Source organism: Melospiza georgiana, chromosome 2 (genome assembly GCF_028018845.1).
Source record: "Melospiza georgiana isolate bMelGeo1 chromosome 2, bMelGeo1.pri, whole genome shotgun sequence".
NCBI classification, from domain to species: Eukaryota; Metazoa; Chordata; class Aves; order Passeriformes; family Passerellidae; genus Melospiza; species Melospiza georgiana.
This window is the reverse complement of record NC_080431.1, coordinates 8651594-8670659: the sequence shown is the minus strand read 5'-3', so window position 1 is coordinate 8670659 and position 19066 is coordinate 8651594. Positions and strand designations below refer to the sequence as shown.

At 37.8% G+C, this 19066-nt stretch overlaps 1 protein-coding gene across 3 annotated transcripts in view; it reads right to left on the bottom strand.

The window, feature by feature from the left end:
- ROBO1 (roundabout guidance receptor 1) overlaps positions 1–19066 on the bottom strand; it is a 680447-nt gene that overhangs the window by 348894 nt on the left and 312487 nt on the right. For 2 of the 3 annotated variants that reach the window (XM_058043544.1, XM_058043535.1), the window contains one exon: positions 6610–6693. The exons of the other annotated variant lie outside the window; for it this stretch is intronic. In XM_058043544.1, coding sequence (XP_057899527.1) covers positions 6610–6693 — 84 coding nt within the window. The remainder of the gene's footprint in view (positions 1–6609; positions 6694–19066) is intronic. 3 annotated transcript variants of the gene reach the window in all.

The window sequence follows — 19066 nt, the reverse complement described above, 5'->3', positions numbered from 1 at the left end:
GGGAATCAAATCGAGCATGTACAGCCTCTCATAGCCTGTCACAAATCTAAATATATGGAAAGGAGATTTTAAACTCCTGGCTGAGAAATGCTCTAGAATCTGTGCAGTATCACATCCTAAATTTCTATCCTAATTTTTTTTAACTGCTTCCCTTTTTGTCAAGGGCTAACATGAATAAAAGTTTATAATCCCCTTTTATAAAAGCCCAGATTTTGAGTACTGTTTGAAGATAAGCTATTTATCAATAACTGTATTTCTCCAAAAGCAATGTGCTTTTTTTTCTATTTGTTCTCTAAATCACAAGGCTGCAATAAATGCAGTCACATCTCCCTTTCATTAAGGCCTCCATCAAAATAAACTTTCTGTTCTCTAACTATTTTAATAGCTCTTTCCTGCACCTTCTCAAATTCAAATTCATCCTCTTGAGATATGGATGTTTATAAAAACTCCTAGCACCTCAACTATGAAGATGCATTTACTGCTGCCAAAGTCAGTATTAGACAAATCCTTCACAGAATATTCTGGCTCTCACTGATTGAGAAACATGGGACATTGCCATGCTTCCTGTTTTAATAAAAACTCTGCCTTGAAGTGTAACATGATATTTGGAGGAGGAGATTTCCTATTAACTTTTTCAAAAAAATTGGCAGTGCAAGATTTCTGTAAGTGGGAGCACTTGTGCTCCAATATTGCTAATATGAGTTTTGATTAAGTTATTATTGCTTTAATATCAGTGTTGCCTGCTGTCATTGACAGGCAATCCTGTTGATTTTTTTTAATATTTACATCTATATTTTAATACATATTAAAAACAAATCCTCACTATCTGTGTCAGAAGACTGCCTGCAAAGAGAAGGATAAAACTGAAAGGACTTTTCTGGCAGTTTAGATTGACATGGGGAACAGAAAGCTTTGCTGATAGACAAGAGCAGGGGATCTTTCTTTTTCCTCTTTTTTTTTTTTTTTTTTTTTTTTTTTTAATAGGCATAACAGCACCCATCTGTTCCTGGATTTAGAGTGCAGATGTAGTCCAAGAGTAACGTTGCAAAATTGGGAAATTGGTGTCGTGGGGCTTTGTGCTCATTCTCTCAGTTACTCAAGAGCACACTTGCTCAGTTAGTAAGTTTTAAAAAAGAAGAAAGACTGGGAAAAGGGTTTTAACTGCAAGATTTGTACATATCCTGAGATGCAAATGCCCAGCTGAAATCTACTCTGTGGTACCACTAGCAAAAAAGATTCTGTAACTACGAAAAAAAAAAAAGAAAAGAAAAAAAAATCTTGCTGCTATCTGATCTAGTGGTTCATTCAGCCCTGTCAGATGTTTGTGGGTTCTGCAGTGCAAACAAGTGTTTGTTTTTCTCTACAGGTGGTTGCCCTGATGAAAGCAGTGCAATATGAGACTTGCCAATAACTCACTTGGAATTCTTGCATGGAAATGAGGTTTTTGCTTTGTTCAGACATCACTAGCTACCTGCTTCCCATCTAAAATTACAGCCTCCTCCAAATCAAAAATATCCACACTGCAGCCTACACCTTCATCCCTCACTTTTTGCAGCCCATTAGCCAAACTGCTTTTGCTGGGTGGTTTTTTTTCACCAGTATTGGTCTTTCTTTCCAACTAACACAAAAGATGTTAATTCAGAAGGAATACCAAATTGCAAATATTTATTTCCAAAATTTTTATTTCTCATCCTATTGATGTCACAGCTTTTTCTCCTCTCCCCTCTTTCTCTCATCCTCAAAATCTGTATGTACATTTACTACATCTACTAATCTTTTAAAAAAAGTGAAACATATTCCCATTTCTAATGAGGTATTAGGGTAGATTTCCACCTTTGATGTCAAAGAAATATTTTTTAACATGTTTTCTGAACTACCACTTTTCAAAACAAGCACCATGTAATACAACTATGCAAAATAACTGGACTAGAGAAAGAAATTTCTCAGACATGGCCATGAAATGAAGATAGATTTCCCTTTAAAATGCTTTCCAAGTCCAACCTGTCCTATTTCACATGGGACAAGCAGTGATCCACTAAGAATAATTCTCCTGATGACATAACAATGTAGTATTAAAGAAGAAAGGCAATGTGAGAAAAGAGGAGTCCTTTGTTATACAAAAAAGTACCACCACAATATTTTCAGGATTAAAATCAGGGGGAAAAAACCTGAAGACTAATTTCAGGTCTCAGTTGGGAACCACAGGATTTCTCTGCCTGCTGGAAGAGTTGTCTGAGAAAACTAGGAATAAAAAAGTATTTGAAAATATCCCTTTATAAAGTTATGACTCTACTTAATGAGGAGTGGTGATCCTTGCCTGCAAATGTTTGGCTGTGTAGTGTTAATTTAACAAACCATCCCCCTGGTCCCTGTAACACAAGTGATACTCTGTGATCTGGTAAATGATCCCCAATATTTATGTCACAGTTGATTTAACAGGAAATGTGCTACTTCCTGGGATATCCTGCATGCACACACTTCAGTAGCACAGCACAATGCCATCTCAGAGATTGCTCTGCAGCCACTGATTGTGTGGAAAATAACTGAGCTTCATACTTGACACCTACTGCCTTTGCACTGCTTAGGGGGAGGAAAAAAGATCCTGTGAGCCAAGAGGAAACATTTTCTTTACTATTCAGGCTGGCACGCCACATGTGATATCTGATGTGGAAATATTAATTACTTCAGCCTTTTCTTGAAAATCTGTTCCAACAGTAAATATTAAACAGAGACATCTGTTTAGTAGCTTTAGTCAAGATGGTTTTATCCTATGCTCTTCAGGTTCCCCTATTCCCTGCTGCAGAGTTGTGGCTCTCAGAGCTTCTCCAGTACTATGGGACATCACTCAACACATCATCTGCTCCATTTAGTGACTAAATACAAGCCTTTCTCTTGGAAACCCTGATGTTTTTAAAGGCATTTCCTTCTATGACCTTTTTTTTCTAAATTCTCCATCCCCTCCGGTATCTTATTCAGGTGATTTTCCATATTCTTCCTCTGATATGCAGTGGCAACTCTGCTAGATTTTTTTCCTTGCTTCCTTTCCTCTTCTGCTTGTCCCCATTATTTTATACAGGAATTATTAAAATAAAAAAAAAAAAGATCAATGATGGGTAACTTTAGGGTTTCTTTCCCCTCTAAAATAATTGCCTAAACAATGGCTTGGTCTGACATCTTCACATCCTAAACCTGAAAAAGAACTGAATTCCTACTTGCATCTTCCATTCCCCTGTCTTCCTTTAGTGATCAAATTAAATTTCATTCTATTCTCTCACTCCTATCCCTTGGTTCACCTTTCTGAACTTAGACCCAAGCTGATGGGGATGTGAAATGTATTGCAATCATTTTTCCTAAAGTCTGTAGAAAGAGAAACAAGAGAGCTCATGCAGCATTTCAGAAACCTACTTTGGTTGTCTTCCTTAGGAAAAATTAAATACAACACAAAGTATCTAATTCATATTCTTTTATCCCATTGAATCTCACTATGATTTGGCCTGTTCTTTATGCATATTGTTTGAATAGCTATTTAGATTTGTGCTGTTACACATCTTAGCAATGCAATTATTTTCCAATCTGACCTTGTCACTGTAGAACTGATCTTATGTGAAGATGCAGACAAGGTAATCTTCCAGCCTCATTTCTTTACACCAACAGAGCTAAAAGTTCTTAACTTTTTTAACCCTGAATTCTTTGCTGAATCAATCCAAATACATCTAGAATCTATGCTGCCTATGTGGTCACATCAGCTTTTAGATTGTTTTCAATTCTTTGGTATTTCTCTGGTATTAAATATGCATTAAAACCCCCCTTCCTATGAACTCCTTCAGTCTAATACCATTGTCATGCATATGGAACAATCCTCAGTGTCTGAACTTCTCTTGATTGTGTGGTTTATTTAGCCCCTACCTATGCACAATAGAAATGCTTTCTGAAAGTGATTACCTTTAATATAGATGCATATAAAGCTTCTCCAGTTGTCTGCACGTAATAACTATTAATAATTGTTTTGTTTATAAAACCCTGATGATCTATAAAACGTGTCTTGTCTAGTGGATGTTGCTTTACCATAATGATTAAAACAATCTAGAGTTCAGTCCTATAACATACTGGGAGCCATGAGAAAGCAAACAGAAGTTCATAATTTCCATGTTGTAATGATCTGGAAATGTATTAACAACTTCAAATTTATCTGAAACATTTTGGGTTATTATATTTAGGAAGGAGTCAGAATTTTCAGTACAAATAAGCTTTTGGAATGGTTTTTGTTTTGAAGAATAGAATTCTAAAGGTAAGAGAGAACAAAAATTATCTAAGAATTCTTCTGTAAAATCCATGAATTCCATATTAGGCCCATATGAATGAGCCCACAATTAGGAGGGGAAAAAAAGAAAAGGCAACTTTACCTATAAGGTTGCATTCCAATGAGTATTATTTTTTAAACTCTTACTGATTACTAGAGAAACCTGTTGGACTAATTTTAATAAATACCTCAGGGCTTTTCCATATAAACTAAGGTGTGCACACAGTGCTACTGATTACTATTACATAGAGGAGAAAAAATACTGGATCATTAAATCTTTAAATGTGAAAAACTTCGTCTTTCCTTTTCTTGGTGCTCATTCAAATAGAGGCACAAAATATCCAATTAAACAAGACCAGTCATCTTCTAGGTGTTAATTTTTTTTCAGCTTTGCCTCTAACTCGATCCTGACTTTTTTGCCCACTTGCAAAACACCTATTAAGATATGGCCTGGAGCTGAGAAGTGGAGCCTCTGGGGAGATGCTAGGGCAGGGCTGACTTAGTCAGTGCTCTCAAGTGACCCCATTATTCCCTCAGAGGCAGGTTACACAGCTGCAGTGCCCTGCAGAGCCTTTCCTGGGATGCTGGGATGCAGTGCTTGTGTGCACCTCGGAACAGGACAAGGATCCTTGGGGGTGCCACATGCAGAGGGGTCTGTGCTCTGTTTGGGACACTGTCCCAAACCCCCAGGCTCAGAGTGGAGGTATTGTCTTAAACACTGCCTGATTTGCCTTTAATACTGGAGCAGGAGTGCCTGCAGCCCTTGCACCCTCTGACTGCCATCCCCCTCCCTTGCACTTGTCATGGGAGCGCCTGCTTAAAGCCTCCAGCCCCTCTCCAGTGGAAAAAAGGATGGAATCTCCTTCTAAATCCTCACCCCTGTTGCTGTGGTGCCTAAGGGAGGTTTTGGGGTGCATATGGGGCAGGTGTGGGGCTGGCAGGTGCAGGAATCTGCCTGTAGAGCACCAGCCCCAGACCTGGGATGTGTGGGGAGGATGGAGGGGAACTGACTGCTGATCTCCAGGTAAAACTAAACCTGTTTATTATTGAAAGAGTCTGACACTCTGTTCCAAGTGAATTAGTGGCTGTTTAAACATAAGAACCAGGGATCATGATTCCCATCCCTGTTTTCTGAAAGCATAAGTCTAACTTACAGTAAGGAAAAAAATCATTTTTAAAGCTGTATTTTGTCAATATGATGATCCTATATGCATCAGAAATGAACATGTAATGAACTTGGAGCATGCAAGGGGAAGAATTTAGAACAAAATTAATAGGAGTATTCAAAATGTAGAAAAGTCTAAATAATCCATGTGCAGCAGGATTCATGTGATATTTTCCTAAAAAGGCATCTATCACGACTGAGGCAAAATTTGTATCGCTTTACTTTTTTGTTTCCTTTTTAGAAAAAAAATATTTCAAACTGAAATAAAATTATGTGTCAAGGTTTTAAACCACATGCAGAGATGATTGTGAGGGGCAGGTGATGAAAGCTGCAATCGCTGTAAGTGGCATATAACAGGGCCTGAAGTTTTATGAATAGACAAGAAATTGCTCTCTCTCTTATATACCTGCCTATCCTCATCTTGTACCCTGCAAGACCATTTTAGTTAGGAATATCTGAGTCACACTGGACAACCAGTAGTTCATGAAAACCCATGACTGCAGCTGAGATGGGCTGTGGTCAGTGACTCCTGGAGCTGGGAAACATTTCAGGCTGCAGAGGAGTTACAGGATTGGGTTCCTCAGAGATCACTGCTGTATGGTGCTGCTTATTCTGTGGCTTTTCTTATTTGGCCTAGAGACACATTTCTGTAGTTTATGCAAAGCAGAAGTCAATGAAACACACTCTTCTCCCATCACATTTAATCTCATTTGGGTTTTCTTCCCTGCTGCAACGTATTTTACTTTTGTTTATAACAGAAACAAAGCAAAAAAAAAAAATCCCCAAATAAACATATGGAAAAATCCCCTTGGTCTTTGGAAAATTTTCTTTGAGATGATACATTGCCTCATGCACTAATATATACAGTTCAAAGGAAAATAATGGGTGCATTGTCTCAACAAAGCAAACTTAAACATTTAAATCATTGACATGTACTAACACACACACAAGGACACTCTTGGTTAGTTAAAAGGCACAACAATATTTCCCAACAGCGCTAATAACGTTGAACTTCTAAAGGCGATGGAGGAAGAGAGCCAGCTAGCAGAGATGATTAAAGGAACGTGTACAGGTGGCAATGGCAGATGGGGTGGGAAGCGCCAGGAGGAGGCAGTCAGGAATATTTTGGAAAGGTGCACTCTACCTGTGTAGCCCAGCGAATTGTCGCCGTGATCAGAGGTGGGGAGTGGCGTCCCGCTGTCGTTCCCCCTCTCTGCGTCCTCGGAGTCTGTCGGAAACAACACCAGAGCTGCTGATGGGGTCACAGGAGTAACAGGAGTTGCCATTTTGATCACAACACGTCCAGACACAATTAAATCCACACATGACAGCAAGAGCCACAGTGCCAGCGCACGGCGCACCTCGTCCTTCCCCTTCTTGCGTGGATGAGCCTGTGAGAGCATGGTCCAGGCTCCCCAAAAAGCTGTCCCCTCTTGTCCCCTGTGCCAGTGTCGCTCTGCAGCTCTCCAGGCACGGTGGCCACCCTGCTAAGCAGCCAGCACAGGCTGTGAGAGGAGCATATGGGGACGGCAGGGCAGGGGAGCTGAATGCTAGCATCGCTAATTTCCCACCTTATTGTTAATCAAAGCTATTGACTGTGATCACTCCCCATCATCGCTTCATCTCCTGGCAATTACAGACCCAGGGAACTTCACCTCTATTGTGGGGAGGAGGCAGGGGGGCGGCTGGGGCTGGGCGAGCACCGAGGGGCTGCGAGATGGGGCAGGGGATGGGGGCTCAGCCTCCGCCAAAGGAGAGGCTCAGCATCACCAAGATGCGCTTTGCGCAACAAGATCCTCGCAAGGAATCTGTCCCTTTTCGTGTCACACTGGAAAAAGGGAAAAAAGGGAAGGCAGCTGGTCAGCTGAACACATAAATGAACAGATGTTGTAAGAGCTTCATAAATGAAGACATGTTTTAAGGGATAAATTGTAGATCAAAACACCACCAATTGCAATCAATTGCAGACCCAAACGCCACAAAGCAAACACCATGAATACAACTCGTAACGATGAACTAAATAATTCGAAACAAACAACAACAAGAAAAAGAATTAAATCCCCGTTGCTCTGAAAACAAAACAGCACAACTCAAGGGAATTTGTCGACAAGGTCACTGCCCCTTTTACTCTCAACGTAAAATTGCTCATTAAACTTAACTCCTATTTCACTTTTGATAGTGTACTGTTCAACACATAATAACCAAATAGAAACATTAGTATTTTGTTCAGAAGAAAACTTCAAGAATCAAATGTCTTTGCAAAAATAACACTGCCACAACAATAGGCTGCTTTTCTCCTTTTTTCTGTGTTGACAGGTGTCAGATAATTTATTAATTATTGCAAAGACATGTTTTGCTCTCTCAGACATATTCTGGACTTCTATAACGACTGAAAATAACTGTTCATTTTCAACTGTTCATTTTCAACAAAATCCACACTGCTAAAAATTACTCTGAACTTTGACAAAACACCAAAAGCAATTGTATATGAAACAAAACTAGAAAAAAGAAAAAAACTGGACTTTTTTTTCTGCATGCTGGATTTTACTAGCTCAGTCATTCTCATTTTTAAAATGCAATGCCAAGCATTCATTTCTCCATTTGTTTTCTAAACAATCTTAGAGACAATATCTTTAAAAATCAGAATCTTTTTAATGAGTTAGAAAGGAAAAATATTAAGAAAGCCAAAATCCTCAAGACCAACCCACTCAAGGATACTTATTGGAAAAAAAATATTTCTTTAGAAAAGTCAATTAAAGGATTAATAGCATGCCTTTCAAAATACAGTCGCGCAAATTAAGAAAATAAAAGACCAAACAACAAAAAAGCAGCCGAACACCAAGATGATGTTTCATCTTGGCAGATGAAAGAAGTGAAATATGTTCGTTTATTGGCCCATTCATCTTTGCTGGCTCACTAATGGCCAATGTCACGTACATCTTTAAAATCTGCTCTGAAAATGGCTGCAGATTGACTGGATCAACACTCTCCTTCTCCAGATTGCTCACTCATTTGCATTCAGGGGTTGATTGGGTCAAAGTTTTAAATTACTGCAGTAAAGGACAGAAGGACGGGTCTTCTTATTAATTTAAGTGGCACAGGCTGTGCCTACCTTTTTTGGTGCAAGGGTTTATAATTGAGTACAGGGAGCCCAGACCAAATTTAACCAGCGAACCTGCTGCTCATCATCTGAGAGATTGATTGCATTCTGGGAGATTTAACCACACACTGCTCAAAATGATTGAGGGGGAAGAAGATGCACTGAAAGCTACTGGAAGTGTCCTGGGTGTCACTGGAATGTTTGGTCTCATGTGCAAAATATAATTGCACAATGAATTGGACTTTTTACCCAAGATAGCCCCTCGGAGATGGAATTCCAAACAGTGGGCATCCTCCTCACACCATCTCACAACCAACCAATGCAAATCCCTCTATCAAAGCTCAAAACTCCCCTTAGGAGTTTAACAGGATCAGTCTCCAATAGAGAACTGCTGTGACTTCAATAAAGCCAACAGGCTAGGAGAGCAGCAGCTGTAAAAACCAGGATACAACCACTGGGAGCTATTTAGGCTTGCAAGTCTTGGCTCCAATCACTCAGTAAAAGTAAATGAGGGAGGGAATTATTCTCTTTTTGACACTACTGATACTTACATGGTATCTGCTAGTGACAATGCACTTGTTGTTTACAATCTAAAACTATACGGACCTTGCTCACTGTCTCATTCTTTGAGAAATGCTAATTTTCCAACTGAAATTGAAAATTATATTCAACTAATGTTAAATTATGATCTCTGGCTGGAAATGACTTACTAATGATGAATTCTACCCATTTCATTGAACAATAAGTGCTACATTTTGGGCTGTTGCCCTCTGTGCTGGGCTGAATTTAATTTCAGCTCCGTCAGAAGTTCCAGCTTTGCTTGGGAGTCTCTGTAATAACTTAACAGAGGTAAGTAGTGTTGACTTAAATAACACATTTCACTGTAGGACTGCTGTGAAGGCACTCTGTTGAATGGCTAGTAAAAATCCTGAATGTTAAGACATGATGTATTTCTTATTACTGCCATGCTGTAGGATCAGGCAATTTTCAACTTGGCTCTCCTAAACATAATAAACATTTTTACATCATTATACTTTTTGAACTTGTTACAATGCCAGAAAATGTTAAGAAAATTAACTATAAACCCAAGAACAATTCACTGGACATATGAAGAATTTACAGTTCTGAGTCAAAGCAGAGGCTGAAACTGGTGCCTGATCCCTCAAAGAAATGTCATAACCAGTCCTTAAGAGGCTTAACAGAAGTGAAAGAGAGAGATTCCCCTTAAAAAAAAATCTCTCCAATGTGGTTGGACATTTTGGTTGAATTTCTATATCAGACAAGAAATATTTAAACCAAGGTTTCTATTTTTTCTTAACTGCCCAAAAAAAGAACCCATTTTCACTGAAATAAAGCTTAAGCTTTAAAAAGATTCCTAGGCCATAATTGGTTCATTCATTATGTAAAAAAAATAAAAAAATCAAAATAACAAAAACTACCAAAGAAGCCCAAAAAATGCCCAAAAAACCAACACAGCACACCCCTCCTCGCAAAAAAATATTCAACAGAAAAAATACTTTTATCTATAAGTATGCAAAACTTCAGAAACAAGTCAAAATTAGTTCCTCTCATTTTCTTTTTTTTTTCCCCCTTTTTAATGTAGCCCCAAATCAGTTTATTTGGGAAGAGGAAGTTGAAAAGTGAAGCCTTGAGTAACAAAAAATAAGGATCAAGAACCCCTTAGCAATTGCTACTACTCTTTGCTTTTACAGGAGCATTTGAGATGCTTTTCATTTGAGAGGGACAACACCCTCATCATGGTGAAAAAATCTCATTCCCTCTTTCCATGGAAATTTACAGAGCCACCATTCATTAAGTTGGGCAAGACATTAAAAAAAAAAAACCACTCAACCAAAAAACCAACAAATACCTACTTGGACTTGAGAGGAGAATGTTAAATTTACCATCACTGAGAGCTCCAGCTTTTTGGTGGAATGTTTTCAGGCTTAGTCAGCCCAAGCACACCTGACCCCTTCCAAGCATAAAGAAGATTTTGCATAATCATACAAGTTCAGAAAAATTTTAGGTGCTGATAGCAGTTGGAGAGCACAGATTCACATGATAGTGAGGAGCCTTTTCTAATTAACTTTCTACTGAAATCTCTAAGTTATTCCATTTTATTGGATGGCCACACCATTCATGCTTTAATATACCTATCTTTAGCTCTTCAAAATTTTAGAAAATCCAAATAGTAAATATTTACTATTGTTATTTATTCTTTTGGCTCCTAGAAGACCTCTAACTAGACAGACACACTTTTTTTCACAGCTATTTATATTCAAGTACATTTTACAATCCTAACTTCAAAAAGTATATTAAACATGTTTTTAACCATGGCTCTTCTCTTCATAGAAAAGTCACCAGTGATTTTTTTCCCCACTGGTAAGAGAAAGTGATGCCATCAGTTATTGCTTCTTTCGAACCAGGAGATATATCTGGATGACACATTTTATTGATGATGCATCCTTAAAAATCCCCAGATCATTCAGTATTGATGCCCTGGCCCAGCCTCCTGGTGGACATAAAGAAAAATTGAAAAGACTCAACTTCTTACTTCTGTAAGAATTTCACGTGTCTGACTTTCTACACTGGTCTTTGCTTATCTGAAATTAAAGTCACCTACTGCAAAACATATGACTACAAAAAATAGTAACTGTTCCCATATTTAATTCCAAAATTTATAACTTCATTATTTCTTGTTATGCTTCTCTAAATTTCATTTTCATCAGCAGATTGGGGGTACAAAACTGGAAGGAAACAGCATGAACAGCATTTTGGAAATGAGCATTAATAAAAGATTAGGATGAAGCAAATGAATATAAACTACTATCAATATTAGAATTGTGTTCTACAAATTGGATCAATTCCCATTGATTCATTTCTAGCGATCTAGATGAATTCAGGAAGAGACATCAGAAAAAAAGCCCAACTGGGACTGCATCAAACCACAGCCTAAGACGAGGAACTAAATTAGTAAATTAGCAGCAGAGTTTTTTTTCCAGTGTTTTTGATTTATTCTAGGTTTTCTTTGGAGTTACAGTACAAATAGACTATAATATGTCTTATAGAATATTTAATTTATTCCTATTTCTTCACTTGGTTGTACACAATGACAAAACAGTTTATGCTCTCAGAGTATAACTAGGGATAGTGCCCAAAGGAGAACTTATGATAAAAGTCAAATCATTAAATCCACAAGAAGCAAATTTTATTCAGGGAAAGTACTATCTAACAGAATATGTTTATTTAGAAAACTGCAGACAAGCTTTCAAGGATGTAGACCTATTCTTCAGATCTGGAACAACAAGGAAAAACTTCAGGCTATGTGCAGAATTGGGAATAATTATGCCACATTTAGACTATCACAGCTCGGTGAACACTCACAGGTCTGTATCAGAAACCTGTTAATCTGATTAATATCCTCACCAATATGTCATAATAGCTCAAAGGAAGTATTCTTTTTCATAACACTTAATACAGCATCTTTCTAGAGACTGGCACATTCAGCCAGCTAACTTGTTTAAGCTGGATAATTTAGCAAGTTATGACCACTTTCATCAGCTAAGAGTCTCCACAAGTAATAAGTAGTTCTTCATTAAAAATTTACACTGTTCAGCAGCCTCATTTCAGAAGTTAAGGGAGATTCAAGCTAAGGGGAAAAGGCAGGAATTTGCTCTCCCATAATGTCCTTAATGGGAGGATTTGGCTCAAGTAAATGGTAGATAAATCCACAAGGATGTTTTTTAATTAATATCTTGTACAAGTATATTCTAGCAATTCAATAAGTAGTCTTAAAAATGAATGTACACTTACGGGTACAGAAATATTATTCATTACACTCAAAATATTCTTTTGATGAGAAAAGAGCACTTGTAGTGTAAAATAAACCCCTTAGAAATGATTTTTTTCTAAAACAAGGAAGAATAAAACATTTAATAGTTTGAGTATCTCTTTTTTGCTCATCTTCAAAGAACAGTGTATGACTGAAATTCTGACAAAACCTCAGTGAGGATGCTGTTTAAAAACCTTTCCTTCCCTTTGTTTTCACAATAAAGGTTGTTTCACTCAATAACAGCCTTTAAGTGAGAACAAAAAGTAAATGAGTGAGGACTTCATTATGCATAAGCAGGAAACAACCTTGTTGTATCTTTCTAATTTATTTATTTATGCAGCAGGTAATAAACAAAAGTGTTGAGCAAATTCAACGCAGATCCAGCAAACATATTTTACTGAGTATCAGAGCCATAAGCAGAAGTCCTATGTGGGATCAGTGACTTTATGAATCCAATCACACAGAAACATTTGAATTTCTCAAAAATTAAAATTTGGCAGAGAGCATAGCAAGTTTGCATGCAAGACTTTGATGCTGCCAACCCTGCCTGTTGTTCTCTCTCTACCTGCCCTTGCCCCTTGACTTTTTCTGGCTTTTCCTTGCCTTTCTTGGGCTGTCCCTTGCAGCACTCTCTTTTTTGGCATCTGCTGCCATTTCTTTCCCTGCCAGACAAATCTGAAGGTAACAGCCACTCAGGCTAATTAAATGGTGCCGGAAGTGAGTTAACAGGTGGTGGCCCCAGCTGCTTTTGTTGCAGGGGCAGATAAGAGACCCATCAGTAGCCTGTGCAAGGCACGATGATTAATTAGGACAAGAAGCCATTTTCCAGGGAGGGAGAACAAGATTTACAACAGAATTTTCTACTCCAAGGTAACAAGCAATGCTTCTTCAGAAAATGCAGAAATAAATGACTTTTTTTTTTAAGTGCTCACCAGTCATTTTGACTATGTTCAATATGGCATATGCATAAGATGTACTTGACATGGATTTGTTCATACCAGCATTTTATTCATACCAGTATTTTCTCTTCACTGCAAACTATGAGTTTTAACTTGCTCCAGGAAATGTTCTCTCCCTCAGAAGACCCCTTTTTTTGTTTTCTGCCAAGTAAATATACATGTTTGTCAAGAAAGTTCTGACTGCTGTGGGAACTGCTATCAAGACATTTAAATAATAGCAGCTAATACCATGTACAGCTGAAGAACTGGTCGTGCAAGCTTCCCATGCAATCCTCCAACTCTGCTGGACTTCTTGCTGTAATCCCTTAATATTGAAATAAACTCTCTGAGCCTACACCCAGTCCTTCAGGCATTAACCCCTGCAGCTCCTCTTCCACGGTTTCAGCTCTGCAAGGATGTTTTGAGGTCGAATTATGCAGCTGCTTTACAAGAAGCTGCCCCCAAAATAGCAGCAGAAATCTGGGTTCCCTTGCTCTTTGCTGTAGAGCTGGAACACAGCAAGAATCCCACCATGCTTAATTACCCCTTATATTTTTCAGCTGAGTGGTGAACTGTGGGAAGGTGATGAATTTCCCTCATTAATAACAATTACAGACAAACAAGAAAAACGCAGGAACTAATTCAGCATACCAGCAGCCTTGCAGTGACATGATTTGAAATTAAAACTACCATAAAAATGAATATTGAAGGGGATGTACACAATCCAACAGCTGAGAAAGTCCTTTCTCATTCCCTTGCTTTTCTGAATATGCAAAGTCATCTTGTGAGTTGTCAAAGATATATCTGCAGCACAGCTGTGTCATTTGCATTTTGCCAGTCTATCTGCAGAGCTCAGCACTAAGAATAATGCTAAATCAATGTGTGTCAATGCTTGCTTGAAGACAGAACAGTCTAATACCTAATACCCTGCCCAGCAAGGCAAGACACTGGCACATTAACTCAGCCTGTTAACACAGATATTTAAGCAAAAAAGCCTCCCTGATATCACAAGAATCACAGCTGATTTTCCTTCAGAAGACACTCCTAGCCATTCTGAATTGGTTTGACTTCCCCTCCTTTAAAAAGGGCTATATTTTTAACAATTTTGCTGTTTCCAGCACATTTTCTACCTTCCAAGAGTGACTTCAGCCACATTGTGATTACTGATGCCTTTAGCATATGGATTTCTTAGAGGATATATGTCTGGTTGTTGCTCTTCTGTGCTTTCCCTTCTTTTTTGTCTCCCACATCCCAGCTCTTTGGCTATGACCACAACGCCAGCAGACAGGACAGGCTGTAAAGATCCCTGTTACTTCTTACTTAAAGCCAATCACATTCTATTTACCTTATCTTTTGTACAAAGCAAAAGTATGCTATAGCCTATGGGGTGATTCAAGGATTTAAAAAAATGAAGATTTAACCCTGTTGTAGTTGATAATTAAAATCACTGTGGCCTACCAGGAAAGAATTTGGAAGGTAATGTACAGGGAGGATTTTGAAGTGAAGTGAAAAGGTGACTTGCACAGTAAACAGATATTCACAGTGACTTGTAAAAAGGCATGGAGTTGAAAAAACTGCACTGTCAGTCAGTATTTCTCTGTCAGGATAAATTTACAGCAAGCTACAAGCATCATCAAACCACACATACATATCTATACTACATGGTAGTCAGTCAAGCTATCCAGAATTCCCCTTCCTATTCACCTTCCAAATGTATTAAATGCAACTCACTTGCAGCAATACCTTTTTAAAATTCTTTTACAAATCCAAAGATTAAAAAAAATTGTCTTCCTTTATTCATGCTAGAGGTAAGGACTTCAGGGAATTTCTTTTCTTCTGTTATTTGATCATTCAGGCATTCTCTGTAAAGTTCTTCTGAAGAATTTCTGCTTTTTTGCAGCCTAATGAAATGCATTTTCCAAAGTCAGGTTTTTGAGTTTGTGCCTCGGAGAGAAGCCCTACAACAGGTGTTCCTGCTTGCTTTGTTTACCTGAGCTGACTACTCACTGCTCAAAATCATATCCTTAAGAAAACAAATGATGGAACATGTAAGCATTTGCCTGGAAAATTTGATATTAGGCTTCAAGCCCTTTCTTGTTAAAGCAGCAAAATGCTCCCATTGACTGGATGCAGGGCTCTGTTAGCACAGCTGTGAATACTTGAGGGAAGTGGGAGAAAGAGCCACAAATAAAGAATTAGCAATTACTATCTAGCTCATAATGAAACATACAGATATGTCCCAATCAACTTAATAATTCTCAGCCTGAACCAGGAAAGATAAAATAGTGGTCAGTTAATGTAATAGTTCCTAATGGTTCTTTAGCATCTTCCAGCTGGGAATCTCATTTCTCAGTGTGATTAATGTCAGCCTCAAAAGAAAGCACAAGGTCAAAAATTACTCCAGGTTTATGAACTTAAACTCCAGACAAAATAGAACAATGATGAAATGAAATAGCTGAGGAGGAGAAAAATCAATAACTCTTCTATCTTGTCAGAATTCAACTATGCAAAATTAATACCAGATAAGAAATCATACAGCACAGCAAGGGGTATTTGGGTTTACAAGGATCTACAGATTTGTCTAAATATTGTTAATTTGTAATACTGTGTACATTGAGCACAGGAATTAATAGCTAGAGGCAGTAATTTTGAAACAAAAAGGGACATCCAATAGATCCACAGGAATCCAGAATTAGAGCTGTAACTGGAAGCAAGCACAAATTCCAAAGCAATCAGGTATGAACACTGAAGAATAAGTTTTAAACTACACAAATGTGGTGAGAACAATGCCAAGGTAAATAACAAAACCAGCCCCATAAAAATTTTGATGGATAAGATTATCAAGATGATAAAGTTTAACCAAATTACACATCTATATTCAAAAACCTACTAGATCTCTGAGAAAAATAGACAGAAAGACACAACCTTGTCAGAAGCTTCAGTTTATGCATTGACAGATAGAGAAAAACAACTAAATAGCAAATGGAAGGAAATATTTTTATTTTGTGGTTTGTATTTTGTACCAGCTATTCCCCCCCTTAAAAAACAAAACCAAAACCTTTATAGTGCTAGAGACCAGGAAATTAGGCTTCTCATAATAAGGGACTCATTTATCACCAGTAATGAACTGAAAATGGAAGCACAGATGACTAAGAATTCATTGTGTCAGATTCACGTGTGGAAAGTTTCCCAAGTATATCATTGCTGGCTGGGTCACAGCTTTAATATCGCTGACCTAAAGTACAACACTGCAAGAGTGACAGCTTGAAAAAAGAAAAATTTCTTTATCAAGCCCTGTTTGTTTGTCCTACCTTCATATAATGTGTTGGTGCAGCTGCTTTGGGCAGGAAATAAAAAATACTTCTGAAGCAACATTATACATCTCGTGTATTTCCAGCGTGATTGGTTCCATATTGCTGGGGCCCTCAAGCGCCTCTAGCAGAGATAGATCCTCAGCAAATTTAAACATGTAAGACTGGATCAAATCAGAAATAGATGCTTCATCCCTACAGGCCAGGATGACTGCTGCCCAGCGCTGAAATTCCAGCAGGGAGGATGATGCCCTGGCTTGGATCTGAGCGCTGCATGGGGGGCATGGGGGGCAAAATGAGCACAGGAGCTGAGCCCTGGGGTGGCTGTCAGCAGCTCTGCCAAGCTCCTGTGTGCCCTGGGGCTCCTCTCTGGCACCTCAGCCCAGGGGTGGTCCAGCTGTGACGCTGGGGACAGCGGGGCCAGCATTTCTGATGGGCTCAGAGCAATGCGGGTGTGACACTGGACCAGGAAAAAATGTCCTTCAGCAACATTTTACTGCCTGGTCAGTGGGGATGCTCAGCATTTTGTTAGGTCTCCAGTGGAAAACTCTAGTTCTCTACAAAGCACCTTTAAACCTAAATAGGTGGAGCAGAGTTTCTTACATAACAGAATTTCAGAAGGTTTAGGCACTGATGACCACAGAGCCATTGATCCAGACCTGTACCAATAACCTATCAATCACAAACAAGTTGTGAGGCTCAGAGTTCACTGACACACCATTACTACTACTACTGAATTTAAACAACTGCATGCTCTAAGGGTTTGTTAGTTTGAATCTTCAATATTATGATACTAAAGATTTTTAGGTGTATCCAAGATATACCTAAAAAAATAATACATACATACAGACATGCATGCATACATACATACACACATACATATATTTATATATATATAAAGTATATATATAATATATAAAAATATATATTATATAAAAATATAGATAATCTATCCATATTATATATATATATATATATATATATTTATATATAAATATATATATATATGTATGTATACTCCAACTAATATACTAAACTTCTACCATATAACCAACCAATACGAAAAACAATTTTAATATTTTTTTTACTGGCTTCAGGTTTATTTGTTTTGGTGGGAATATAGGTATGAAAACTATGGGAAAAGGAGACAGGAGAACAATGCAAACACTCAAGAATCTTAGAGAAAGAAAAGCATTTTTAGTGAATTGAAGGTAATTAATCATATTTCCTTTTAGGAGGCCAGACTACAGAAGATTCCTGGAAAAGCGCTGTAATTTCAGAAGGTGCTGGATATGAAAAAAAGAGAGTAACACTTTGGATCAAATAACACACCCAGCTAGAGACAGATCTGACATTGAACACTAGTTAGAAAGTAAAACAACAAAGAATGCTACTATTTTATATTTCACAAAGAAAACAAGTCTCAGAAAATAAAGAGAAAATTTAAACTTTAAACCAAAAGAAACTACTGAGTTTAGAGTTTACCCCATTGTTCCTGTTTCTCAGGATGTACAGTTTATTCAACTCTACCAAAATTGTATTGCTGTTCTAAACTGTAGAGTGACCAAGGAGATGTAATATAATTTTGAAAGCTTAACACTGGAGGTAAATAAGCTGTAAGTGCACATAAATGCTCAAACTGAGCAAAACCAAAGCATGAAAGAACTCAGGGAGAAAGACTTTGCACCTGAAGTGAAGATTATTTCCAATGTCCTTCAGGAAAACTTCTAAAACTGCTAAATGTTTTAGAACTTTTACCTTAGCTACAAAACACTGAGCAATAAAAACAGAAACATTTTTTATTAGAAATAATAAAATTAAACACAATTCAAGATGTTTTCCTTATGGTTTGTATTTTTTCTAAATGGCTATGGTTTTGAAAATGCATATAGTTCTTCATTAAAAATTTACACTGGCTATGGTTTTGAAAATGTATATAGTCTTAGAAAAGTGACACATATAATATAAAGAAATTTATGTTCAATGATGAAGGGAAAACTGGGTAAAAAAATTGCAATAAATAAACAAAATCCACCATAAACATTGCCTGCAATGTTAACTAGTTTTGCACTGATTAGCACTCATGCCTAAGAAGGCTCCCTGGGTAAGCTCCTATTTAAGCTTTTCTCCTCAGCTTGAAACTTGAACATAATTATGTTTGACTGGATTCAGGCTGAGTGTCTCAGGGTCCTGCTCCCCCAGTCATTCCAATCAAAATCCTACACAAAATCTTCCCCACTTTCCTTGAAGCCTCCCACCACAGGTATCTTTCTCAAGAAAACCAAAAGAGAAAAGTTGGTATACAGTGAAATCTTGTCTAACATGCAGACAAAATGCCACTGCACCTCACATCCACTGGTTCAGGAATAGCTTTGAGGCTCCTTCCATCTTTATTTAATATGTAAATTAAGATTAGCTAG